Source organism: Ovis aries, chromosome 4 (assembly GCF_016772045.2).
Source record: "Ovis aries strain OAR_USU_Benz2616 breed Rambouillet chromosome 4, ARS-UI_Ramb_v3.0, whole genome shotgun sequence".
NCBI classification, from domain to species: domain Eukaryota; kingdom Metazoa; phylum Chordata; class Mammalia; order Artiodactyla; family Bovidae; genus Ovis; species Ovis aries.
Window position 1 is genome coordinate 6,266,673 of NC_056057.1, and position 27,492 is coordinate 6,294,164.

At 50.5% G+C, this 27,492-nt stretch overlaps 1 protein-coding gene across 24 annotated transcripts in view; it reads right to left on the minus strand.

Moving 5' to 3' along the window:
• Positions 1–534: 534 nt before the first annotated feature.
• The window catches only part of IKZF1 (IKAROS family zinc finger 1), a 117,671-nt gene continuing 90,713 nt past the window's right edge, over positions 535–27,492 (minus strand). For 21 of the 24 annotated variants that reach the window (XM_060414421.1, XM_042248341.2, XM_027968429.3 and 18 more), the window contains one exon: positions 21,423–25,896. In XM_060414421.1, the coding sequence (XP_060270404.1) occupies positions 25,187–25,896 (710 nt within the window). In that variant the 3' untranslated portion in view covers positions 21,423–25,186. Of the gene's footprint in view, positions 1,599–21,422; positions 25,897–26,087; positions 27,031–27,492 lie in introns of those variants that run through there. The other 3 variants (XM_042248358.2, XM_042248357.2, XM_042248359.1) reach the window with 2 other exon arrangements.

The window sequence follows — 27,492 nt, forward strand, 5'->3', positions numbered from 1 at the left end:
ACACTTGTACACAGAAATGAAAACAAGCGCTTTTCCTAAGCCATTTTACTATTTTGAAAAGACTTAATCCCACTGTATAGTTAATTTCAAAGGCTCTTTTTGACTCTTTCAACTCCCCTCCACGATCTATTGTGCATGTTCTTTGTGTGCTAAACATCACTGCTGAACTGATCACAAATTCTCTTTGACCAAGTGAGTCTCTCTGGGCTCGAAGGTATTTTCATTCAGCAAAAAAATAGGTTAGTGAGCAGGACAGACAGACCTGCCCTTCATCACTACCAGACAAAAGGGCAGTGGGGATGGGCCCAATGCAAACGGCTGCGACACCTTCCAATTCGATGACTCTTAGTTTGTTGAGCAATGTGACTAAGTAATTGGCAAGGCTTGTCTTTCTTGAAGCCAACACAACAGACAGATTAAGAAGAGGACCCTTCTTAATGAAGTGAGAGCAAACACTGACAACTTCAGACCCTCCCAAAATTCTACCCAAGTTCAGGAATCAATTCATAGCTATTTACCTTAAGAAATGAGGAATTCAGTATAGTATTTCCTTTATTGTTTTAAATTCACTAATTTACATAAAACACAGTACACACTTATCCTGTCTTGGAGAAAATATGACATATTTTAAAACCAAAGAAACAAATTCCCTAATTAGACTTGATAAAGTGTTATCTGCTTAAGATAAATGAGCTCCTCCAAGTTTAGTTATCAACTTGAAACAGAAGAAAACATATTAAACGGACAAAGCTGAATTTTGCATGAGAAGAAAGCCTGACCTGTTGTCTAAGGAAACTGTAAAGGTATGTACAGGTTCGGGGTCAAAAAACTAAACAACTGAGATTGGCTCTTTCGAGCATAAAACTCAAGAATACAAAATTCTAGGTACTAGGATTTAAGAATATTTACTTTTCTTGTCTCTCCTTATTGTTTTCTGTTTTATTTTTCATAAGGATAATCAGAAGCATGCTCAATACATAGTAAAACAGTTCTTTCTTTTTTTTCCCTTCCATTTTTCCTTCCTTTCCCCCTCCATTTTTACTTCCTTTCCCCCCTGTTTTCTGTATTTTTTTCTTAAAGTATTAATTGAAACTTTCTGATTAGTATTTGGATACACAGTACTTAATATCTTTTTAAAAGAAACAACTCCAATTCAAAAAATTTATCTTTGACAATATCATCTTGAGACTAAAGTAAAAGTTTTTTTCATGAGTACCAATGATAAATTCCCAACTGGAATTCCTGTCATAGATTCTCTCACTTCTTCCCATTAGAGCAATCTTAATTTTTGGAAACATTTAATGAATATAACACATTTAATTATTATATGGTCACTGAGGAAAATAGGAAAAGTACAGAATGAGAAGGGAAACAAAACACACAGTTCCACAACCCAGAGTGTTTTGGACACTCTCTCCATGGTGCACACAGTATAATAAATGCTTATGTAGTTAGAATTATCCTGCAGACACGATTAGCACTGAAACTTAACAATGCACTGTAGGCGGACCTCTCCATTCTTACAGACTCTTCAGGGTTGCATTGTACTCCACTGAACGGATGCATCAGACTTTACTCCACCAAGCCCTGATGTTGACCTGTTGTAAAGGACAGGATTGTTAAGTGTTAACAAAAATTTTATAAGGACAGCAGAGAACTATATGAGCTGAGAAGAAATGGGAGGCGACAACCTTCACAAAGTACCCACAGCACCAGCCCCAGACTGGTACTTGCCTGTTTCTAATAAGATCCCGAGTTGTTTCTCAGAGATAATAGAACAAAATCACAAGTCATGCAGCCAAGGCAAGCACAGAGAGAAAACTCTGACCTTAAATAACCCCCGGAACCAAAGTCTCTCCCCACCCCCGTGGATCGAAGAACACGTGGATCAAAGCTGTCCAGGAGGTCTGGTGCTGAAGTCGGGCCTTCACTTGCCTTACCGTGAATGGCCACCTCCACCGACTTCCCACTGAAACCTTTGCCCCCACCCCAGCACCTCTGCACACCAGCCCTTCTCCCCTAACTCCTGGAAGTCTGACAGAACCCCAGATCAAGGAGACACATTTGAACTTCGTCTTCTTGCCAGCTGACGGTGAAGTAAAGCTCTTTTCTCTCCCCAAACCTGATGCCGCAGTTCTGGCTTCTGTGTGTGCTGGACAGCGAGCCCCTAGCTCAGTAACAACAGACTGTTGTTACATATTTAGTTTCTTCGAGCCCTGAGTTAGTGGAGAATGAGACGTGTTTCTATGGATCACAACCATGCATTCCCCGGACCCCCACCGAAGACCTACTGAGCAAAGTGTCTGTGGTTCAACGAGGCCCCGTGAGATTCATGTTCTTAGTTTAAGAAGATTTGCTTAAGGCAACAGAGGGAAATATGTAACTGGATGATGCCAAGTCCTACTTTCAAATGGTATTAACAGCAGCCTTTTGATAGGATTCTTGAGATCATTCCTAGTGGTGAGGTTGTTGCCGAGTGTATCAGGCTACACATAAGAAACGGGATTAGAGGGACTTGCCTGGTGGTCCAGTGGTGAAGAATCTGCCTTCCAATGCAAGGGACACAGGTTCAATCCCTGGTTGGGGAACCAAGATCCCACATGCCTTGGAGCACCTTGCCGGTGACCTGCAACTAACAAGCCCAGGCTCTCTAGAGCCCACGTGCCACAATTAGAGAAGCCCGTGCACCGCAGTGCAAGGACCCACACGGCACAGCTGCACAGCCCAGTGCAGCCACACAGGTAAGAAGTGCATACGTATGTTTTAAGAAAAAGGAAATGTGATTTGCAGTCTGGAATATCTCAGAGGAAAGCTGGACTGAAATAGAAAGTAGCTGTCCTAAAAATGGATTTTGTTTTAATCTAGGAAATTTTATTTCTTTCTTAGTTTTAAAAAATTTTTTACACAATTTTTAAAGATTACTTTCAACTTACAACTTGGAAATGAATTTTTCTATTAGTCAAATTTTCACATCTGTATTCTGTGATTTCTACATTAACTTTTGGTTTAGAAAGCCTCTTTTCAGACAGAGGTGAGAGACTACAGAGATCTTATAGTTACATTTGTGTTTTGGGTCAGAAGACCCAGCTGCCCTATATCTAGACTCTGTATCCACAGACATGGTGTCATCTTGAGTCAAGTTTGTGCTAGCTTGTTATGCAACAATAGATAAGTAAGACAGACTTTGGTGTCTGGAATTGGATCATAGATGTCATGATGGCTTTGGAAGGAGGTCATGGGGAGGCTGAGAGAATTTGGGGGAGCTTAAGAGAGAAAGGCTAAGTGCTAAAGAATTGATGCTTTTGAACTGTGGTGTTGGAGAAGACTCTTGAGAATCCCTTGGACTGCAAGGAGATCCAACCAGTCCATTCTGAAGGAGATCAGCCCTGGGATTTCTTTGGAAGGAATGATGCTAAAGCTGAAACTCCAGTACTTTGGCCACCTCATGTGAAGAGTTGACTCATTGGAAAAGACTCTGATGCTGGGAGGGATTGGGGGCAGGAGGAGAAAGGGACGACAGAGGATGAGATGGCTGGATGGCATCACGGACTCGATGGACATGAGTCTGAGTGAATTCCAGGAGTTGGTGATGGACAGGGAAGCCTAGCGTGCTGTGATTCATGGGGTCGCAAAGAGTCAGACACAACTGAGCGACTGAACTGAACTGAATTGAACTACATTGAACAATGGCTATTAGAATCATGGGCTAATAGGGGACTTCCCTGAGAGGTCAGTTGGTAAGGAATCTATCTGCAATGAAGGAGACCCGGTTTGATTCCTGGGTTGGGAAGACCCACTGGAGAAGGGATAGGCTACCCACTCCAGCATTCTTGGGTTTTCCTTGTGGCTAAGCTGCTAAAGAAACTGCCTGAGATGTGGGAGCCCTGGGTTCAATCCCTGAGTTGGGAAGATCCCCTGGAGAAGAAAAAGGCTATCCACTCCAGTATTCTGGCCTGGAGAACTCCATGGACTGTATGGTCCATGGGGTCACAAAGATTCAGACATGACTGAGAGACTTCCCTCCACTTCACTTCAGAAACAGGGACTGGACCCTGCTGTTGAGGAGCTGATGGAAGTGAGGAGTGGGTTACTGTGGACTAGAGGAAGGGGCATCCCTGTATGGAGGGGCAGAAGGCTTAGCTCCTATCTCCTATAGTCACAGGGGAGGCAGGACTTATAAGTGCTAACTCATCCACGTGGCCAGACAAGGGACTTCCGGTGAGGTGTGTGCTGCTGGGTTCCTACTCACCGTGAAGCGCAGGAGGAGACGTGAGTACTGATATTGACAGCAGAACCGTCAGGCAAAACAACCAGGGCTAGATGATCTTGAAAACCCTCAACCCCTCCTGGTCGCAAAGATGCCCAAATTCAGGGGTGCACTGTTAGGAGAATGCGCCTCAAGGAAAAGCAGAGGGTGTGAACTCAGAAGGTTGGAAAGTTCAGAACACTACTCACATGGGAGACCCCAGAGACCCTCCCTGCCCAGTCGGCGGGCCTCTGTCCATGATCTGTGGGCACCACTCTTGTCTGATGGGGTGAACCCACCCAAAGCCGCAGAAGGCCCATATGGGGTCTGAGAAAAACTACTTTTAGCAGAAACATTGCGAGCTTAGACTAACGGGGACAAGGAATGAAAATGAAGGCAGATGGCAGGCTCCCAGAAAACAGGCTGATGAAACCACTCACCTGCCAGGACCTTCCAAGAAAAAGGAAGGATGTCTCAGAAGGCAGAGCCTATGGCCACAGGATCCTGTACTCAGGCCTTGAAACTGAAGCTGCTTGCAGCATCAGCCTGGCGGGATTTCAGACCCGCACAGGGCCAGTGATGCCTGCGTGCTTCTCCCAGGAAGCATGGGTGTGCATAGCTGCTGTCCTACCATAATATGAAGGGTGTGACGGTGCAGACAGCTTGTCGTTTTCATTCGCGGGCTCACGGATCAAGAGAAGTTGTGCCCCAGGAACTTGCTTAGAGAACTGCAGCTCAGGGGCCCCTTCTGGACCTGGACTTGACTCGGGTGGTGAGAGTCTGGGCTTTCAGTTGAGCGGCTTTTGATGAGACTTTTCAAGGAGTGACTGTATCTTACAGGTGTCAGGATGGAATCATTGGGGCCAGCAGGTGGACAGATGGGCTGCAGTTCAGTTTCCATGATCCTGACGTCATTTGTTGACAGTTCAGAAGTGATGGGACGTCAGTCACTTCCACGGTTCTCTTGCCCTTACTTGCTCACTCTGGGGTAGCAGCTGCCACGTGTGAGCTGCCCTGTTCAAGACCCACAAACCAAGGACAGCGGAGGTCTCCAGTCAGCGGCCAGCAATGAGATGGGGTTTTCTGCCCAAGATCCTGAGAGGAACAGCATCCTGACAATCACATACATGAACCCGAGTGAAACTCTCCCAGGTGAGCCTGCAGGCAAGACCTCAGCCCAAACAAACCCCTTGATCTCAGTCTTGTCAGACACCTCAAACCAGAAAACCCCACCAAGCTGCACTGCATTCCTGACCAGCTGATAGAGAACAAACGTCTCCTGTTTGAAGCTGCTAAGTGTTGGGATCTGGTGAATGTGGCTGTAGATAATTAACAAAGCCTGTAAAATGACATTTCTTTCACACCTGTGTTTGTGACCCAAAATTCAAATACATTACAGTATGCATAATTTCGCTGCTGACCATATGTAATTTATCACTAAAAAATTTGTAAAAAAAAAAAAAAAAGGCTTATTTGCTTTCATCGAGTCCAGGGTGTCTTTCCTATAACTACTAAATTTATTTAAAAACTCAGTGATCCCGCTCCTTATTTGAAATTTGCTTAGCTCACTCATGTTTGGGGGTCTGATGAAAGTATCTCCTATTTTATTCACTTAAAATACTTTCTATTAAAAAATTTCAGACTCATAAGAAGTTGCAAAAATTGGTACAGAGTTTGTACGCTTTCCTAGTTTCCCCTGTGATAACGCTACACATAGTTGTAGTTCATCACCAACATCAGCCGCTCTAATTTTTAAACAGGAGAACAAGTCTATTTGAACTTTATAAGTCCAAAGTTATAAGCAGGTATTCACCCTACATGGAATGTCTCTCCATCACTGGAGTCTTCCCCTAAATGTGGCTGTAGATCACCGTTTTTCTCTTGTGTAACAGAAATTACTCCAGAGATTGATGGGAACCAGTCTGTGCATGCCTTACACTAGGCTGTGTGTGTATGATCGGTTGCTCCAGCTCTGTTCAACTCTTTGTGACACTGTGGACTGCAGCCAGCCAGGCTCCACTGTCCGTGGGATTTCCCAGGCAAGATCACTGGAGTGGGTTGCCATGTCCTTTTCTTCCCGACCCAAGGATCGAACCTGCATCTTCTGCACTGCAGGTGGATTCTTTACCCACTGAATGACTTGGGAAGCCCAACACTTGTCTGAGTCCCACCATGTTGCCCACAATGAACCACTTTTTACCTAAACCATGGAACATCACAGGGTACAAGCTGATAGGTAGATGATTCTACTGACTCTTAGCTTCAGGGCATCACTGGTCAGTGGCGCTCGGCGTGCCTGTCCTCAGCCTCCAACCTGCTCCTGGGTCTCCTCCCAACGCCTGCGACCTTCACAGCCAGGATGCTTCTTGGGGGAAAGCAGGTATGGATGGTGTTCCCAGCAGGTTCTCCCTCTTGGGGTCTCCGGTTTCTGCACTCTGTTAAAGGAACGCTTCCTAGCTCCACGCCCTGCCAGGCTGAAGCGAGGGAGCATCTTTGCTGCTCTAGGTCCGCGTTCATACTGTTCTAGAGCATTTCCCACATTCTTCACAACTTTACTGATTTCAGTCCTCAGCCAGCCTTGGCTTCCCAGCTGCAGATACAGACTCAGGGTGCTTGACACTCAGCAGCCTCTCATTGCTTTTCGGTACCTTTGTACCCCGAGAAGAGCCCAGCCCCCAAGCATCTCCACGGGGGTCTGTGCTTTTCAGCACAGGCAGGATTGGTTCAATCACTGGTTATTGTGATAGATCCAACCTCCAGGCCCTCTCCCCTCCTGGGAAATCGGGGGTGGGGTGGGGTGGGAGGTGGAACTGAAAATTCCTACTGTCGAACCACACGGCTGATTCTCCTGGTAACCATCCCCGTCCTTGGGTGGGACCCCTAAGGCTCCTTCCCTGAGGGGTTTTCAGGCACTGATCCCAGTGCTATCATCACTCAGGACAGCAGAGGGGCTTTTGGGAGCTGTGGGCTAGGAATGGTGCATGAAGACCAATCACACGTGAATGACCGGGTGAAAGACCAAATGTATCTGTGTGCTTCTTGTAAATCACAATGCTGTATGCCCACACCAGCCTCCCTAGCTAGCCCTTGTGTTCCCCCCGGAACTGCCTTCCCACAGACTGCCATTCCTAGACACACTGGCCCTTCCCAAGGGCCTTTCTTTAGGAAAGGATCCTTCTCTTTAAATTGATCTTTCTTTGTTCAGATGGCTCAACAGCTTCCAAGCCTTGCTGGAGGTTCAGCAATGGCGGGCAGGGAGCGGTTTCTCTCCTACCCCTGAAGTCCCCCATGCCACGTAAAACATTTAACACCAAATAGAACTGTGTGCCTTTTCTCCCTTTGACCTATTATTACCTTATTTCACAGGCTTATCCACTGAACTTACATGAGTAGAGGCCAAGTTTCCCTCCCCTACAGACACCAGAGATCTCAGCTGCAGGGACCTGGAGGTCCATGGTGAAGAATCACATTCTGAGAAGGTGAGCTCTTGAGGCTCCTTGCTCAGACCAGGGTGAAGGTCCACAGAAGTCGAGCTGGGACCCTAGGAAGGGGTCGAATAGGAGTGTCCAGCAAGGTTAGAAGAGTTCTGGGCCAGAGTGAGGACCCTTCTCTGGGTTGGGGGAGGTCCCTATGCTTATTAACCCAATTTTTGCCAGCATTGACTTCAGGGGTGTAAGAGCTGAATAACAACATTTTAGCCTGGTGGGCTGCCGTCTATGGGGTCGCACAGAGTCGGACACGACTGACGCAACTTAGCAGCAGCAGCAGCATGCTCAATCCCTCAGGCATGTCTGATTCTGTAACCCCATGGACTGCAGCCCATCAGGCGCCTCTGTCCATGGGATTCTCCCAGCAAGGATTCTGGAGCGGGTTGTCATTTCCTTCTCCAGGAGGTCTTCCCGACCCAGGAACTGAACCCGCATCCCTGTGTCTCCTGCACTGGCGGGCAGATTCTTTACCACTAGTGCCACCCATCGAACATCAAGCTATAAGCTTGTGTGTGAGAACACGTTTACCTGGTGGCAAGCCCGTTTCCAGCCTTGACTTGCCAAGTGAGCGGGTCGATTTTCACTGCCGCAGGGCTCCGTTTTTCCCCTGTGTCAGTGGGGCGCTGGGCTGGGGGTGCAGAAACGCTCTTCCCAAGCAGGCGCTGTGCGACCTTGTCCTGGAAGCAAGGGGTGGGCAACTGCACTCTCTGCCTTCACCACTAGGGGGGGCGCATGCCTTGCTTTGCCTGGGGCTTCAGCAGTTCCCTGGAGGTGGCTGTGTTTCGCCTTTTAAACTTTTTTTTAAAAAATTTCATTTAGTGAGCTCTTTGTTTTTAAATTTTTATTGGAGTATGGTTGTTTTAAATGTCATGTTAGTTTTTGCTGTACAGCAAAGTGAATCAGTTATACATATACATATATCCATTTTTTTTTTCAGGTTCTTTTTCCATATAGGACATTATAGTATACTGCCCCGCGCTATACAGCAGGTTCTTAACAGTTACCTAATTTTCATGCAGTAGTGTGTATATGTCCGTCTCAATCTCCTCATTTACCGTGTGCTCCCTCTTTTCCCCTTTGGTAACTGTGAGTTTATTTTCTAAGTCTGTGAGTCTGTTTCTGTTTTGTAAACAAGTTCTTGTCATTTTTTAAGATACCACACATAAGTGATGATATCATAAGGTATTTGTCTTTCTCAGGCCTTTGAGTTTTGATACCATTTTACCTTAAAATTCCAAATTAGATGTTAGAGAATGTTCAGCTAATTTGCCACAAAGCTCAAACTTTTAGTTTCTTCACTTTTGTATTTAAATTAAAATATTTTGCTTAATGAAGCAGCTTTTAAAAATGCTTTGGCCTCTTAGTGTTGCTGGGAGATTTCCAGCTGAATTGCTTTACTGACACTCACTCCTGTCTACACGGGGAAGTGAAAGCGAAAGTCACTCAGGCGTGTGGGACTCTTTGCAACCCCATGGACACCCATGGAATTTTCTAGGCCAGAATACTGGAGTGGGTAGCCCTTCCCCTTCTCCAGGGGATCTTCCCAACCCAGGGATCGAATTCAGGTCTCCCACATTGCAGGCGAATTCTTTACCAGGTGGGACACAAGGGAAGCCCAAGGATACTGGAGTGGGTAGCCTGTCCTTCTACAGGGGATGTTCCTGACCCAGGAAGGGCCTTAAATTCCCTCTAAGGGACCTGTCCTTTCCAGGACCAACCAGACACGTGCACTGGTGGACGTACATGGTGGCAGGCTGGTCCTTGGTCCTTCCGAGCCTCTGTGTTTTCTGATTTCAAGTCATCAACACAGACACTAAACACAAGTGGAATGATTCCCTGGGAGGGCATTTTGCACCTGTTCCCTTGACATATTATTCATTGAAAGGACTGATGCTGAAGCTGAAACTCCAATACCTTGACCAGCTAATGCGAATAGCTAACTCATTGGAGAAGACCCTGATGCTGGGAAAGATTGAGGGCCACAGGAGAAGGGGACGACAAAGTATGAGATGGTTGGGTGGCATCACCAACTCAATGAACATGAGTTTGAGCAAACTCCGGGAGATAGTGAAGGACGGAAGCCTGGCGTGCTGCAGTCCATGGGGTCACAGAGTCAGACATGACCGAGGTACTGAACAACGACCCTTGACATAGAGCATCTTCCTGAATCCTTCCCTCTGCTCTCAGAACAAGCACTTTCAATCTCTGTGGTAACAGAGGAGGCAGTCAGAGTGAGTTGCTAATTAAGGGGTCTCCTTCAGCCCCCCAGCACACACAGAGCCCTTGACTTTGTCCACGTGCAGCCGGGCCACAGAGAGGGCTGGACCCTTGGGAGGCTGTTGCTGGCTGACGTGGTCACAGGCCATGCTTGAAGGACCCTGATTCTCAGGTGGAACCTTCTAGAGCTGCACCCTGTCTCACCCCTGGAGACGGGCACTCGCCACTGACGGAAAACTGGATGTTTCAAGTCAGCGCCTGTTTTCTGACAGAGATGCAAGAACTTTAGTCAAAGTCCAGGGAGCCAGGGAGCAAAGCACCACGCAAATCCCTCCTGGAGGCTGGGGCAGCACGGCGTGTGGATGTGTGGGAATCACTTTCACAAGGAACATTTCTCTAACTGCAAAAGGAAGTGAGGCAAGCAGTTTATTGGGGAGAAGCAGAAGCAAGAGGAAAGTGATTTGCCTTTTTTTCCTCTTTTTCTCCTGGGAGGAGAGTGATCCTGCAAGAATCTACCAGCAGGGCGTCAGACTCCTTCCCTATTTGCTGGAAATCCCACCCTCCGAGGCTTCTCAGCAGTTCCTGCAGGTCACCGCCGCCTGGAGGGGACTGGCGGTCAAGGGAGCAGCGGGCCTGGGGCACAGACCCAGGAGAAGTCGGGTGAAAGTCTGGGGGGTGAGGGGAGCCTCAGGGAAGAGCAGTCCCACCCCAGAGACACCTTGAAGGGCCAGTGAACCTGCCTTATTGAAGGCACATGGCCTCGGGCAAATGCTATCTCCCTGCTGGCAGAGTGGAAGCCTCGGTCCCCAAGTGGAAGTGAAAGTTGCTCCGTAATTTGAATATCGAAGGCAGCCTCCAGGATTCAGTACCCCAGGCAGGCTTCCTCAGGAACAAGCTGGGAACCCACAGTTGTTTTCGGAGGGGGGAGGAAGGGAGTTTGTGGGGTATTGATACTGACCGTGGCCCTGCAGGACTCCAGGGCAGGGAGGCCGTTTTGTCCCCCATCCCTTGCAGGCAGAACTCTGGCCCCACGACCTTCTCTGAGTTCCAAGGGGCAAGACAGCAGCTCCACAAAGGAGAAGTAGCCACGAAACCACCTGAGGCAGAGGTGCAGCCACATTAGAAGAGGCGCCACCTGGGGCCCTGCACACACCTCCAGCTTCTCAGCAACCCCACCCTTTTGAAACTGCAGAATAAAAAAGACTACGAGACAGTTACTACCTTGATCCTATCACATACTCTGGCCTGACTATAACCTTCCCCTACTCGCCGGGGAGAGGGGAACAGTTCTCGAGGCGCAGGCCTGCTGCGTTCCCCCTTTGCCTGGCAAAGTAATGAAGGCCCTCTGTCTTTCTCCTCCATGTCTCCGTCTCTGTATTTCTGGTTGGCATTGCTGCAGGGAGAGCCGAGATCCTGGCAACAGTGCTGCCCTGCTCCAGCTCAGCAGAGCTGCCCCACAATGCACAAGGCAGAGCTTTCCTACCTGCTCTGTCCTGAGTGGCAGCGCAGCCCCTCGCAGCTCATGGAGCTCTTAGAATGAGGCTGCTGCACCGGGCAGGCTGAATTCTCTCATTTATTTAGTGCTGATGACTTTAAGTTTAGATCACTCGCTGTTCAGTTCAGTTCAGTTCAGTCACTCAGTCGTGTCCGACTCTTTGCGACCCCATGGACTGCAGCACACCAGGACTCCCTGTCCATCACCAACTCCTGGAGTCCACCCAAACCCATGTCCATTGAGTCGGTGATGCCATCCAACCATCTTATCCTCTGTCATCCCCTTCTCCTCCTGCCCTCAATCTTTCCCAGCATCAGGGTCTTTTCAAATGAGTCAGCTCTTCACATCAGGTGGCCAAAGTATCGGAGTTTCAGCTTCAGCATCAGTCCTTCCAATGAACACCCAGGACTGATCTCCTTTAGGATGGACTGGTTGGATCTCCTTGAAGTCCAAGGGACTCTCAAGAGTCTTCTCCAACACCACAGTTCAAAAGCATCAATTCTTCGGCACTCAGCTTTCTTCACAGTCCAACACTCACATCCATACATGACCACAGGAAAAACCATAGCCTTGTCTAGATGGACCTTTGTTGACAAAGTAATGTCTCTGCTTTTGAATATGCTATCTAGGTTAGTCATAACTTTCCCTCCAAGGAGTAAGCGTCTTTTAATTTCATGGCTGCAGTCACCATCTGCAGTGATTTTGGAGCCCCCCAAAATAAAGTCTGACACTGTTTCCACTGTTTCCCCATCTATTTGCCATGAACTGATGGGACCGGATGCCATGATCTTCGTTTTCTGAATGTTGTGGCTAGTGGCCTTTGTGTGGATCAGCATCACTCTTCGCAGAGGTCCTATTTGCAGATGAAAACAAATGCTCTGTCCTGAAATTTCCATGCTGCAGGTGTGGGAATGGACACCCTGTTTCTCAAAGCAAACAGGCAAGAAGCAGAATTGGTCTTTGCCACTGCGAGGCACAACATGGGCTGGGTGTGCACCCAGAGTGCGTTGGAGTGACCAGGTAATCCTCAGGGTAAGACACTGCTACTGTTTTCCTTTTTGATTAACACAATTCTGTTGCACACGAGTTCCGCCGGTCCAGATCACTGGGAGTCTGAGCTGCCCCACAGCCCCATAAATGTGGGATGACCCCCCCAGCTGGGGGTGCAAGGTGAGAGTGGGGACCATTTAAGCCTCTTTGACATTGTCTCAAGGGTATGGCCTTTGTTGCAGTACTGCTGTCCGCTTGGCCCTGCAGTCTTATGCTGTTTCCCCGTGTCTGACCCAAAGAAGTGTTCATTCAGTGACTGTGGCTCTTGCATGTAATGGGCGGGCTTTAGGAAGTGTGGCTCAGGGTGACTCCCTGTGACCTTGAAGAAGTCATTCTGTGTCCTGGTCGCTGGTTTCACTACCTGAAGCGGCTGTTCACTCCCATCCCCACCCTTCCTCTAAAAGCCCGGCTGTCCCTTGACGGCCGGGTGTTCTAGGACCAGGATGGGGTCTCATTTCCTGCTTCTCCCCCCAGGCCCTTGCTTAGCCTTGATGCTGAGAAGGCCATTCTCTAGCTCAGTGTGGATGCCGCTTGTCCTGCTGGACCCCCGGGTGGCTGGCCCTCAGGACCACAGAAGCTGCAGACCCCCAAAGCCCTCCTGGGACCCTCTGGCTAAAATCAATGGCATTGTTGTTGTTCAGTTGTGTCTGACTCTTTGTGGCCCCATGGACTGCAGCATGACAGGCTTCCCTGTCCTTCACATCTCCCGGAGTTTGCTCAAACTCATGTCCATTGAATCGGTGATGGTGTCTAAGCATCTCATCCTCCGTCACCCTCTTCTCTTCCTGCCCCCAATCTTTCCAGCATCAGGGCCTTTTCCAGTGAGCTAGCTCTTACCATCAGATTGCCAAAGAACTGGAGCTTCAGCTTCAGCATCAGTCCTACCAGTGAATATTCAGGATTGATTTCCTTTAGGATTGATTGGTTTGATCTCTTTGCTTCCAAGGGACTCTCAGGAGTCTTCTCCAGCACCACAGTTCAAAAGCATCAATTCTTTGATGCTCAGCCTTCTTTACGGTCCAACTCTCACATCTGTACATGACTATTGGAAAAAACCACAGCTTTGACTCTATGAACCTTTGTCGGCAAAGTAATGTCTCTGTTTTTTAATATGCCCTCTAGGTTTGTCATAGCCTTTCTTCCAAGGAGCAAGCGTCTTTTAATTTCACGGCTGCCATCACCATCTGCAGTGACTTTGGAGCCCAGAAACATAAAGTCTGTTAACGGCATGGCCGTGCCCAGACGTGTTTCCAGGTTCAGGCCTCTGGTGGGCTGGTGCTCACCGTCCCTCTGGCCCAGATTTTCCCGGGCCAACTTTCTTCACCCAAACGCCTCCTTCTGCCTTCCCACTCACGTCTGTCCTGCCTGGGTTTCTGTCTGCGGGATCTGTCTCTGATGGAAGGGGCTGGCGTGTCCAACGGTGAGTGGGCTCGTCTGTCTCTCCTGTGGCTCTAGGCATGGTTGGGCGCTCTGCTGTCAGGCACACGCACGGTAAGCATCGCTATGCTCTCCTGGAGAACTGGCCCCTTTGTCATCGGGTAAAGCCCCTCTATCCTGGACAGCCTCCCTGGCCCTGAAGGCTGCTGCGTCTAAACTTATGACAACTCCTGCTTTCTCCTGCCTGGTGTTAGCAAAGGGTGTCCTTCATCTCTTCAATCTACATGTGCCCGGTCGCTGAGTGGTGTCCCACTCTTTGCAACCCCATGGACTGTAGCCCGTCAGGCTCCTCTGTCCATGGAATTCCCCAGGCAAGAATATTGGAGTGGGTGGCCATTTCCTCCTCCAGGAAATCTTCCTGACCCACGGATCGAACCGACATTTCCTGTGTCTGCTGCACTGCAGGCAGATTCTGTACAGTCTGAGCTACCGGGGAGGCCCCACGTGTCTTACATTTAAAGTGACTTCTTCATGGACGACGTGTAGTTGAATCTTGTCTGTGGATCCACTCTGACAGTGTCTGCGTTTCAAGTGGTGTATTTAGACCAATGATGTTTAAAATGAAGATTGATGCAGTTGGATTGGAAGCCACCACACTTGTTACTATTTTCTCTTCTTACCCCTTTTGTTTGCTTGTTTTCCCTGTCTTCCACTTGTCCTGCTTTCTCCAGCTTTAACTGTTTTGTAAACAGGTTCCTGTCTCCTCTCTCTCTGCCTCTGGCTCAGACTAGCTGTGACCGGGTGGAGCCTGGCTACCCAGTCTCTCAACCCTCCTCCTCCCCATCAACTGTGTCCCCCAGGACTGCCCAGCCTACCCCCTGGATGCGGGCCCCTGCCAGGGCCCACAGGAGAGGGCCCTCCTGGAGACCTCGGGAGCCTGAGGCCTGTGTCCCATTGTCTCCTGTCTTTCTCTGGGGGAGATGATGTTGGCCCTGAAGCATGTGGAAAGATGGGAGGCGGATTCAGGAGGAAGAACCCTGGGCTGGGGGGGTCCAGGCCATCATCTTGGTGGGATAAGACTTCACAGACCCCAAGGAGCAGGGGACAAGTGTCCGTCCTATATGCCATGTGCCCTCTGGGGCCTGACCCCAATCTTGGAGTAAAGTTTGGGGATGATGAGGCAAGACCTCTGCCTCATAGTCCAATGGAGGAGGCAGCCACTTAACAGAGCACCATGTGAGGCCTGAGACAGACTTAGACAGCTCGGAAGCCTGGAGATCTGGCTTTGAGACAGCTCCAAAGATTAGTAAAGAACAAAGTTTCAGCCTTGTTACACGCCTAGTTCAGCAGCTGGCACAGCTTGGGGAGCATTCCAGGGCCTGTGGGCTCATCATATGCAGAAGCCTAGGTGCCAGGCTGCCGAAGGTTAGAAGGAGCCTGGAGCGATGCGGAGAATCAGGTCCTGATCAGACCAGATGACATCTGCAAGGGGTGGACTTGGACCCCAGACTAGGCTCCCTGACTCCAGGGCTCCTGGGGTTGGCACAGACCCTCAAGCACATGGCTGTTCAGTCACCAAGTCGAGTCTGACTCTTTGGACCCTGTGGACTGTAGCCCGCCAGGCTCCTGTCCATGGGATTCTCCAGGCAAGAATGCTACGGTGGGTTGCCATGCCTTCCTCCAGGGGACCTTCCCAACCCAGGGATCGAACCTGCAGCTCCTACAGTGCAGGCGGTTTCTTTACCACTGAGGCACCAGGGGAGCCCCCCAGAATGCACTGCACCTATTTTATTTTTTAACAGTAACACGTATGAGTGTTTTCTTGTAGGATGGTATAAAGGCAGCTTCAAAGAATCGTGATACTTAAAGGAGTGGGATCTGGGTATGGGCAGGGGAGCCACGCGGGTTTTCTGAAGGGTAGTGCCCAGTGGGAGGAGGGCCCTGAAAGGGGAATCAAGCCGAGGGCCAAGACCACATGCCCTCCTCACTGTGGGGCTTCGGTCCGCCCTTGCCCACAGGAAGCAGGAGGGAGGAAGCTGACGGGGACACAGAGGCAGGTGCGGGGAGCAGAGGCAAGGTGCTCAGAGGCCTGGAGTCCCACCGTGGGGTCCCACCGAGAGGGAGCAAGGCTTTGAGTGGGGCGGGCACTGCTGTGCTGCCTTCGGGGGCCAGAGACCCTGGGATTGGGCACGGGAGGCCCCAGATCAGGCAGAGCAGAGGGAGGGAGGCCGGAATCATGCAGGGAGAAAGAAGGTATCTTTGGACAATTCACACACTGAACGTCACATCTAGTTGGTCTGACAAAACATGGGAAAGAAGAAGTGAAATTTGTTAACTGCACCGAGATCCAGGCAGTTCACTTCAGGGGACAGCTTTGGTACCAAATTATCCTTATTATGCAAATCTCCTCCCCAAGCGGCCAGCCTCCAGTTGTGCCTGGGGACTGCGGGGGCCACATCTGCTTCCCGCCCTGCAATCCCCGTAGCCACAGCCCACCTGCTGGGCTGGCGCAGCAGCCCGCTGCCAGGGAGGGGGCTCGGGCAGCCTGTGCTGGGGGAGCAGGGCGGGGGGCCCAGAGGAGACAGCACACAGGGATTATGCCTTGTTCCTGTCCTTGGCTTCCCCAAAAAGCGGAAAAAGTGAGGGGACTTCACACTGAGGTTTTCACCTTCCTCCTTAGGAAAATACAGCCCAGAACTTGGCATGTCTTGAAGCATCTGGTCCCAGCTGAGGCCTGAGGTCCGGGCTGCACCAAGTTCCCCATCTCCTTCCTGCCAGCATCAGCCTCAGGGGTCCCCAGCCCATCCCTGCCTCCGGCATCTCCCTCCCTGGGCCCCCCGCCAACTGTCACGGCCTGTGTCGCTCCTGGTCTCAGCTGCTGTGCTGGGCCTGCTGCTCGGCCTCTCCTTCGTGGAGGGGGTCTGGGCGCCGGGCTCCCCTCCTTTCTGGGACCATCGCCCTCGTCTCCGTGGGAACAGAGCTCGGCCGCCCTCCCAGCTCGCTCTGCCCTCGGGCGCCTCCTGGGTCCATCCTGCTTTCTCGCTTTAGACCACCTGACTCTCAGACTGTGACCTGTCTTCACAGCTGACCCATTCTCGTGACCCAGTGCCTCCCCAGCTCCCCCGCTCAGTCCCCCTGCGCAGCCCACGCTGCCCCCGCCCCCCACTAACCGCGCACACAGGACCTGAGATCTGGGGTCAGCACCTCACAAGTGCTCCGCGTGCAGTCATCTCAGTCATCTTCAGGAGACAATCACACGCGTCCGTGCTTACGGACCCGCACCTCAGTCTGTCGGTTGCTGTCACAAATTGCCAGGCGCCGGGCGGCTTGTGAACAACGAAGTTCATTTCCCGCAGTTCCGGAAGCTGCAAGTCTTGCAGTCAGGGCCAGGTGAGGCCCACTCCCGGTGGTGGGTTTCTCACTGTCCTCACAGGAGACAAGGGTGAGGGAGCCCCTTAAAGCCTCTTTATTAGGACACCAATCCCAGCAGGTGGCGCTAGTGGGAAGAGATGCGGGTTCCATCCCCGGATTGGGAAGATGCCCTGGAGGAGGGCGTGGGAACAGACTCCAGTATTCTTGCCCGGAGAATCCCGTGGATAGAGGGGTCTGGCAGGCTACAGTCCATGGGGTTTTGAAGAGTCGGACACGACTGAAGTGACTTAGTACGTAGCAATCCCACCACGAGGACTCCATCCTGATGACTTGGTCACCTGCCAAACGGCCACCTCCAAATACCTTTGGGAGGCAGGATTTCCACATATGATTTCTGGAGAGACGCATTCAGACCATACCAAGCACCTACTATGTGCCAGGTAACTCTGAAGATATGGCAGGAGTAAAAACAACCCTGCTCCTGGAGACCACACCCCAGGGAGAGAGAGTCAAACCCTCTGCAGCCCCGCTGCTGGTAGGTCATGCCTTCCCCCCTTGCAGGCCTCCCGCCTGCTCCTCTCCTCGCTCGCCTGCTTCTCATCACGCCACTCTCTTCTCTGCCGCCGGGGGCTCCCCTGCACCTGCTTGTTTCCTCCTCAGGCTCCTCATCCTGCAGGCACTGAGCTTGCTTTCTCTTGCTTTCCTGGGCTCTGCTGCCTGCAGGATGAGGGCTCCGCTCCCCCTCCCCTTTCTTGCAGGGCGAGGGCTCAGCCCCCTCAGGCGGGTGCCTGAGTTTAAATCCTACCTGCATCCGGCTGGGCAAGTCTGCCTGGACTCAGCAAGTCCACAGTGGTCAGGCACAGAAGCTGGTTCCTCTAATCTAGGTTTCACAGGTAGCACAGCTGGTATTTTGGTTTTCCACTCTCTGACTTTTCCTGTCATGGCAAACCCACTCCAGTATTCTTGCCCGGAGAATCCCATGGACAGAGGAGCCTGCCGGGCGGCAGTCCATAAGATCACAGAGTCGGACCTGACTGAAGCGACTTAGCACATGTGCACGGGTTGTTTTAAATTTAAGAGGGGAAGAGAGAGACATTATTAATTTTGAATAATTATTCACTTCACTAATAAGCAATTATTAAGTTTCTTCCTCTGTCAAAACAGAGAGGGAGGTGGCTGGGCTGGAGGAGAGGGTTAAGGCTGTGTCTGCCTTGATGGGGGCCAGGTGGGTGGGGTCAGCTTGTCTGGACTCGAGGAACTGGCCCCATTGGAGGCAGGTGGACCCCACGCAGACCTCCAGCTCCAGAAAGGTCAGGAGTGGGCCTTTGGAAACTCCATTTCTGAGAACCAGCCAGGTGATTCTGAGCTGCATTTGAGAACCAGGGTCATGGGGGATTTCTGGATGCCCTAGGGCCCGGGGAAGGCGGTGTGGGTGAGAGAATCTGGAGGCAGTCTTGAGCTGGGAGCTGGGAGTTTGGGTTAATGCTGGGAGAGGCCAATGGGAGGACAGGAGCCTGGCCATGAGGCAGAAGTGCTATTCTAGGAGCCAAGCGGCTCCATCTCCACCTGCCCCACCCCTGGTCAGAGGCAGCAAGGGCCAGGCTCTTGGGGAAGGCAGGGAAGATCCAGGCTGTATAGGCAGCACCTGAGCTCCAGGCCTGCCTGGCAGCTGTGCTGGGCTGCTCTCTGGGTTCCGGAGTATGAAAAAGACCAGCGGGGTTCAGAGTGATGCCTGGGCTTCTGAGCAACGGGGGACCCCTGCCTTGGTGGTCTGAGCATTTCTTCCAAGTCTTGTACTGATTGCCCAGCTCCTGGATGTCTGTTTCGAGCCCTGTTCAGGATTTGGAGTTGAGAGGCTGGCCATATGGAAAAAACGAGACTTTTGGCAACAGCCGAGCAATCCTGTTCCTTAGAGTGCACATACTTTTAGGGAAAACTCAGAACTTCACCAAGGAGTCACAAAACCTCCAAGATGTTTTATTTTGATAGAAAATATGACCAATGAGTTGGAAATGGGATCAGAACTCGTTGGCACCTGAGTCCCCAATTCTGATGTTTAGCTCCTCAGATTTCACACTAATATATAAAACACAGCATGTTTTGTAAATTTACAGCACTCATCAGGAATAGAATTGGATGAGCATCTGTCTTCAGGGAGGATAAAAAACTGCACTCAGGAAACTGCCAGAGCTGCCCCAGGGGGAACAGCAGAGGAGGAGCTGTCCAGAACACGCCAGGCTCTCCCAGGTGAACAGGGAGAGCAAGGAACAGTGTCCGTCTGACAACTGCAGCCACACCCCGCTTCCTTCACTCAGCATCTTCCAGGCCCTCTGTGCAGGCAACCAGGCTCTTTGAACCTTGGTGCATCCACCTGGAAGCAGTTGCAGTCGTCCTGGGGCTGACCAGGCAGACTGTTCCTGACTCTTACCCCTCCCAGGTGTGAATGTGAGCTGTTCTGCTCCTCACCATCACCTCTGCTCATTACCATGAAGGAAACACCCTCCAGGGTCGACTTCCCAGAGTGGGGCTCACCAGGTTGGGCACATGGGGTGGGTGCACCCCTGATTCACTGAGGGGCTTGCAAGGGGACCAGAGGAAGCTTAATGGCTTACAGCATCAAAAAGATGCTGAGGATCATCATTCTTAGCATGACTTCAATAATATAAAAGGTAGTGAAAACCAAGAAATGAAGTCTATCATCCTGTGCAATGCTCTTAAAGGGAGGGTTTGAAACTTCACCCTCACTTCTTACCACGTCCTGGGTTCCAGGATGGATTGCTCCTCAACCCCTTCCCAAACTCAGTTGATGAGCTTGAGAGATGTGGGCAGGCCACTGCCCTCCTCAGATCCCTTCTAGCTGAGTGTTGGTTGTTCAGTTGTGTCCGACTCTTTGCAACCCCATGGACTGTAGCCCACCAGGCTCCTCTGTCTGTGGGATTCTCCAGGAATGAATACTGGACTGGGTTGCCATTTCTTCTCCAAGGGATCTTCCCAACCCAGGGATTGAACCCGGGTCTCCTGTGTTGCAGGTAGATTCTTTACCATCTGAGTCACCAGGGAAGCCCGCTTCTAGACACACTCATTAGCCTTGGTAAAGTGCCCACAAACGCATTCCTCACTCTCACAAACAGACCCACCCACCACAACCAGCACTTTGGAGTCACTTTTCTGCCTTAAATTGAGCCTAGGTCATTTCTGAGTTAATGCAGACTCGCTTCATTTCTTGAACCCGTGACCACTGAGAAACAACAGGATGTAACGGTGAAACAGTGGATCTGGCAATGGCTGTGTCATTCTCTCTCTCTAAGCCATGCATTCTTTCAGTGCAGTAACTTAAGGGTGCCGAAAACTTCTTTGAAAGTTGCTGCCCCAGCCACTGGGAGAAGGAAATGGCAACCCACTCCAGTGTTCTTGCCTGGAGAATCCCAGGGATGGGGGAGCCTGGTGGGCTGCCATCTATGGGGTCATACAGAGTCGGACACGACTGAAGTGACTTAGCAGCAGCAGCAGCAGCAGCAGCCCCAGCCACCGACACTTATGAAAGGCCCCTGATGCCAGAGCCTGGTGTGAAACTGAACAGTCTGTGGATTTCATTCAAGTTTCACCCCATTTGGATCAAATGCTGAACAGTGTAAACTTGATCACTTCATCTCATTTACCAGATTTGAGCCCACACCGTGTCTGGCTGGTTCTCCCAAAGGGCCAGAGGGTTTTAACTACCGAGCGTCTCGAGCAGCGCGGGTCTGTGGCAGACAGAGTTGAGACCCCCTGCCCTACACAGGCAGCTCAGCAGGGAGACTGCCCCCAGGGTGGCCACTGCGGTCAGCCCCCGCCTCTGTGCCCCACCCCTGGCTGCCTATCGCTGCACATGACATCAAGCACTGCTCTAAGAATAGCTGGGGAACAAGAGTCATATTGCCCACGACTTCCACTCACCCTCCAACCCGCAAGTTCCCCACGCCCAGCACAGCTTGGACAGGAGGCGCTCACCTGCCGAAGCGAACTGATGCCCTGGCAGCGACAGCGAATGCATTTGATCACGCATGATCCCACCTTGTCTTGTACCCGCCCCCAAGCCCATCTTCCTCCTCCGACCTGGAGGGAGTCTGCAGCAGACGGCAGGTCTGCACGGCGATTCTCTCAAGACCAGCGTGGGCTTCACAGCATGGGGCAGACAGAGTATTCGCTGCATTTATTAGTTCTATCACCACAGAGTAAGCGTTTGAAAATGTACAAAAGGATACTCTATTCCTCCAGTGGCACGCCCCTTGTTCACAGCAAAACAGAAATAATTTAACATCATCATAGAGGCAGATTGGAAATACAACTGCATTTTCTCATTTACAGTCCTGTACAAGTATCTGCCAGAATGGCAGCCGCACATCTAAAGCTGCATTAGGTAGATACACATAAATTGAACCCTGAACAGTCACCACACACAACGTTGTAAAAAAGTGTATTAGAAAGTATTGGAAACAAGATTGCATATTCATTTCTGGTCACACTTGTTCACAGTGAATGCTACGGCACCAACAGCATATGTGCTTTTTTTCCCTTTAATTTCTGATGTGTGTATATCTTAAATAAGTCTAATTTTGGTTTCTTTTAAAGTAAAAAAAAAAAAAAAACAAAACACTCAACTGAGGGAGAGATCTGGATTCTGACTAGCGCTGCCCCTTCATTATTGCTGGAACATAAGTGCACGAGAGAAATAGATTTACTTCCCAACTCTACAGAATGGTCTACAGAAGTCCATGGCATCTTGCTTTTGTTTTGGCAAGAAGATGATGCTAAGAAAGTCCCACTGAAAACAAAACAAGGAAAGGCACAAAAATAGAAAAAAAAAAAAAAAAAAGAACTCACATTGCATTGAGAGATAGCTGTCTTTCTTGATGAAGAGTCTAAGATCTCCTTTTTGGTTGATTCTGAATTGGAAGTGAATCGTGCTGGTATCTGAAATGCTAGGTGCTGGGACATGCCCTTGGGTGACAAAGCGATAGTAACGCGATTCTTTGTAATCTGTTCTACAAGGACAAGCCCATGCTCTAAGATAGGTGACGCAGGAAGACCTGGGTGAGGAGTCGGGTCCAGGTGTTCTGAGTGGAGGGGAGCTGGGTGACCGGGATGGGTCAGAATGCCAAACAGGGACTTCTCATGATCAACGGAACCCACCTGCTCCTGGTGCCCCTCCTTTGGTTGATATTTATTTTCAACACAACGCGAGTGCATGAAACCTAGTGCCTCCACAGTGGGCCCCGAGACACACACTCACATCATCAGTAGCCGAACAAACCACAGAGTGAAACGGGGTAAGGTCATGCAAAATGCTACTTTTACCAGCTAGAAGGAAAACGTCAACAGCTTTGGGTACAGAACATGGCCACCTTTCAAGCATACTTTCATTCCTTGTTGGCATTAATGAAACCTTACTTTAAATACAATAGTTTCAGAGAAAAATGGTGTTACATTAGAAAACCACAACAAAAGGTCTGTAAATAAGGTTATATTGGCTACAAAAGGTGGAGAGAGGGAGGGGAAAGTCCTGGGGAAAACAACTCCTCAGCCACTATTTACAGTGGTGGGTTGAGGTCCATCTGAAGCCACAGGGGAAAAGATCATTCTGTCCAGCCAATGGACCCCATGGAACAGATGCGGCAGGTGAAACTGGCCTGCAAACTGGACGTATGAGCAGTCTCTCACCCTGAATATGCATCCAGGGGGATAAGGTGGGTCTTTCTTTATAACTTCATGTTGAACGAATGCTGTCCACAGCCCAGAGTTGCCCTCTGCCCCTCACCCAGTGCCTCGGTGTGTCACTGACCAAGCTACTACAACTTTCTCTATTTCCAGGTTCAAAACATCACACAGTTCCGCAAGCAAAGAATCCCATGACTCAAGGATGCTAGGCTGCCACCCTTTCCACAAAACTCAAGTGCACTTGGGAAGGTAAGCTTCTGAAGACTGAAGGTGGGATAGTCCATTGAGAGAATTAAAATGAATCCAAAGGAGCAGGAGTCACGCTCGAGACTGCTGACTGGGGATGTTCATGGCAGGGCTTTCATCTCTGGAAGGCTTCCAGACCCTTGACTGGTTTGCAATTCAATTAGAGCAGTGGTTCTCCACTAGGGACACCTTTTTCTTCCCAGGGACATTTCCGGTTGTCAACTGGGGGGTCCTACTGGCATTTATTGGGTAAGTGACCAGTGAAGCGATAGTCACTCAGTGGACTGTAGCCCGCCAGGCTCCTCTGTCCATGGGATTCTCCAGGCAAGAACACTGGAGTGGGTTGCCATTTCCTCCTCCAGGGGATCTTCCCAACCCAGGGGTTGACCTCATGCTGTTAAATAGCCTAGGATGCCTGGGGGAATCCCCTGCAACCCAGTATCCAGCCCCAAATGTCAAGAGTGCTGAGCCCAGGATCTCTGGAATTGGCTGAAATGCAGAGATGCTTGTGCACAATTTTTGCTGTTTCCTTATGGTCACCTTGGACATTTTTGGTGATGAAAAATACTGGAAACATTTGCAACTGTATGCCCTTCCTGCCAGGTGGTTGAGACGGATGTCCTCAGTGACAGCATGAACCTATCCTATTGCTTTCCAGGTTAGGATTGGAACCGTGGACGTCTCTGTGGGCCTTTGAGGGCATGAGCGGTCTTCACTTCCAGGACCGCCTCCCTCTGTCCAGCTGGACCTTGAGGTCTGGTGACGAGATGATCCTGGACACTCCTCCAGTCAGACAGGTGCATCCTGCCTAGGTGGACACAAGGGTGCAGCTCTGTCCTTGGGGGAAAGCGTGTCAGATGGTTTGAAAGTGTGGTTTCAAACAAACAGGTGCTGTGTGTAAGCAGCAGCCTCTGGACTTCACCTGCTAAATTTCCCTGACCTGAAAATGGTCATTCTGAATCCTTCAATGGATATTAAAATGAGAACACTATACACAGAAGGCAGGGAAAGAAATATACCCACAATAAGAAACCCTTGCTTGGAACTACAAACACAACATTAAATGAAGTTTAGGACAGACTTTCTGTGGGAAAATAGGCTTCTGGTCACAGGTGGAAACGGGCAGGAAGGAGTATAGAACCAGACATGAGTGTGGAATTTGGAATAAAGGTTTGGTTTCTGAAGGATTTTATCATCTGAACATTTCAAAAGGAATCAACGTCTAAATTTCAGGGCTGGTGTTAACAATGTTGTGATAGACTCTGGGGGCCCTTAGGAGATGAGAGAGCAGAGAACAGTGGGCCCAGGTGCCCCACGGAAATAGAGTTCATTCCATGGGACAACAGGCCTCTGGAGGCTTCTGGGCTGGGCAAAGTCATGACAAAGTTTGGACAGGGAGAATGAATCCAAAAGGCTCTGCAAGCCCTCCCCTCCCTCTGCCCAACAGTCACTTTTCCCGGCAGTGTGCAGAATTTGACTTAGAATAATTTCTTCGTTTGGAACCTGTGGCCTGTCGGTGCTGGATGCATGCAGTTTCCGGCCCTGCAAAGAGGGCATTTCACCCCAGGGTCACGGTCACGGCCACAGCGCAGGGGCTGTGCGCCCGGCTCCCAGGACCCTGCAAACCCCATCTGGTGCGCAAAACCACGCTCAGCACGGAACCAGCTCATTCCTTCCCGGGCTTCCGCCTGTTACTATAAAATTCTTTCCGAACATGACCTATCACTTGGAGGCCGGCGATTTCTAGGAAGCAACAGGGGAGGGGATTTCAGCCTGCGGTCTACAGAATCGTCTAGTAAGAGAGCATTCCGGGGGCTCCAAATGGAACTCCACATCTAACAAGAAGAACGTCCTGTTCTCAAAAGCAAATCAACCAACTCAGAACAAAATGAAGCTCCACCTAGAGGACAAAGCACAGCGGTCCAGTTCAGCCCCGCTGCCCGCCAGGGGCGCGTGCAGGGCGCGGGTGCTCTTCCGGCGGGCTCGCACAGTCCGGGTTTAGCTCATGTGGAAGCGGTGCTCCCCGCGCGTGATGTGGGATGAGAACTCGTAGCGGTCCTGGCTTTGGTAGCCGCACATGTTGCACTCGAAGGGGTCTCGGAAGCCGTGGCAGCCCATGTGGATGGTGTACATGACGTGGTCCAGGAAGAGCACGCGGCAGTGTTCGCACCTGTACACCTTGAGGGCTTCCCCGCTCGTGCTGATCACGCGCAGCGCGTCCGGGGGGCCCTCGGAGGCCGCGCGCAGCACCTCGTAGGCGGCGTGCTCCTCCTTGATGGACAGGCCGTTGCGCGCGTGGGGGGTGATGTGGTTGGTCAGGTAGATGAGGCCGCCCCGCTGCTCCTCCGTGTTGCTCTCGGTGTCCGTGGAGTCTTGGCAGCTGTTGCTCGGGGACGCCTCACGCTCCGAGGACGCGGACTTGGCCTTCGAGAGCAGCAGCAGGTTCTCCACGGCACCGTCCTGGGCTGAGTGGTTGGAGCGTGCAGGGCCCTCGGCGTGCGGCTTGTGGAGCTGGTACATGGGGCTGAGCACCGGGACCACGTCGGAGCTGCCTGGGGGTGTCTGCACCAGGGGGCGCAGGGACTCGGCCCCCAGGTAGCTGATGGCGTTGTTGATGGCCTGGTCCATCACGTGTGTCTGCATCATCTCGTTCTCCTTCTCGTAGCTGGCGCTGCCGTCGTAGGGCAGTTCCGACAGGCACTTGTCCCCTGTGGGAAGCGGATGACAGTCAGAGAGGCCCAGGTTACCTCTGTGCCTGGCAGCAACAGCTGACAGTTACACCCCTGGGGGCGACGACCTCGGGCAGACACACCATGCGGACATCAGCAAAATGGGCAAGGCTGACACGTCTCTGCCCGCCCTGTACCTGGCATGGCACCCTGTCCGGGGGCGGGGGGGGGGGGGGGGGGGGGGGGGGGGGGGGGCATTTATACCAATTTGTCTACACAAATCAGTAAAGGAGCAGGTGAACCAAGGATGGTGTGCCAGTTTAAGCAGCATATATCCAAACACTAAACCAATACTTGTATTTACTCTGGGTGTTAGTAAACATTTTGAGTGTGCTGAGTGTGCCAATCACTTCAGTTGTGTTCGAGTCTTTGCGACCCTATGGACTATAGACCACCAGCCTCCTCTGTCCATGGGATTCTCCAGACAAGAATACTGGAGTGGGTTGCCATGCCCTCCTCCAGGGGGTCTTCCTAACCCAGGGATTGAACCCATTTCTCTTATGTCTCCTGCATTGACAGGCAGGTTCTTTACCACTAGCACCACCTGGAAGCTCTATATTTAATTTAAAATTAATGTTGAAATGATATGTTTTCATATAGAGTTCTAAGTAACTCACAATGGCTGGTTAACATCACTAATTTATTTAATTCAAGCAATTATATGATTATAACAATGTGTGATAGGTCATATACTTTAAGTTCATAACTATAATACTCTAGAATAAAGCTTAATCAAAAATACAGAAACTTTATATTCTGCATAGTGAAATGGTATCAGTCTTGTCAACAACAAAAAGCTGGCTCTGACTTGCGTGAGAGTGAAAAGCACCATCAGATGTACCAGCCTCCACATCTTCCTTGGCCTCTTAATTCCATGCCTGCTTCTCAGTTCTTAGCAGCAAGGAGCCTGTGCAGCGGTCATTTGGTGGAAAGTTGGTAGAAAGTTGAGAGCAGCCGGAGCAAGCTCCAGGGGTGACATTTACTTGTTCCTTCAAACAATTACTGAGCAGGAATGATTCAAGAAATCACTGTCAAGGACTTGTCAGCGAGTTTGGCCTCAAGAAGCCTAAGGTCTAATATCACGGTTGGTAGGAGGCAGCGAGATCGCTTCCCCTGGAAAGGGGAAATTTGAGAAAAGATTTGACTTCTTGTAATTAGCTTTTGAGTACAAGTTTTCATAAAGAAATAAAATGACTGTCCTTGAAGATAACACCTTCTTGATGTACAGATTCTAAGCTCAGTAGGAAACCTTGGCTTAACTAGCAAATTCATGAGTGAACTGTCTGCCTCACTGTTAAGGTCTATTGATCCACTTTACTTTCAGTGATGGTTAGTTAATAAGTCATGGGCGGAGGGGCATTCAGAGGCAGGTATGAGCTGTTTACGTCTCAACCTTCCTTCTCTTTCCTTCTCTCAACACATGTCCACCGAGTGTCCACCCTGGACCAGACAGGAAGGACAGAATGGCCAACAAGTAGCATCCTTCACAGCCCACAGAGGAGACAGAGATTAGTGCAGGGTCATATAGGGCGCATCCCTGTCTGGGAAGTTCTGGGAAGGAAAAGGAAGGTTTGC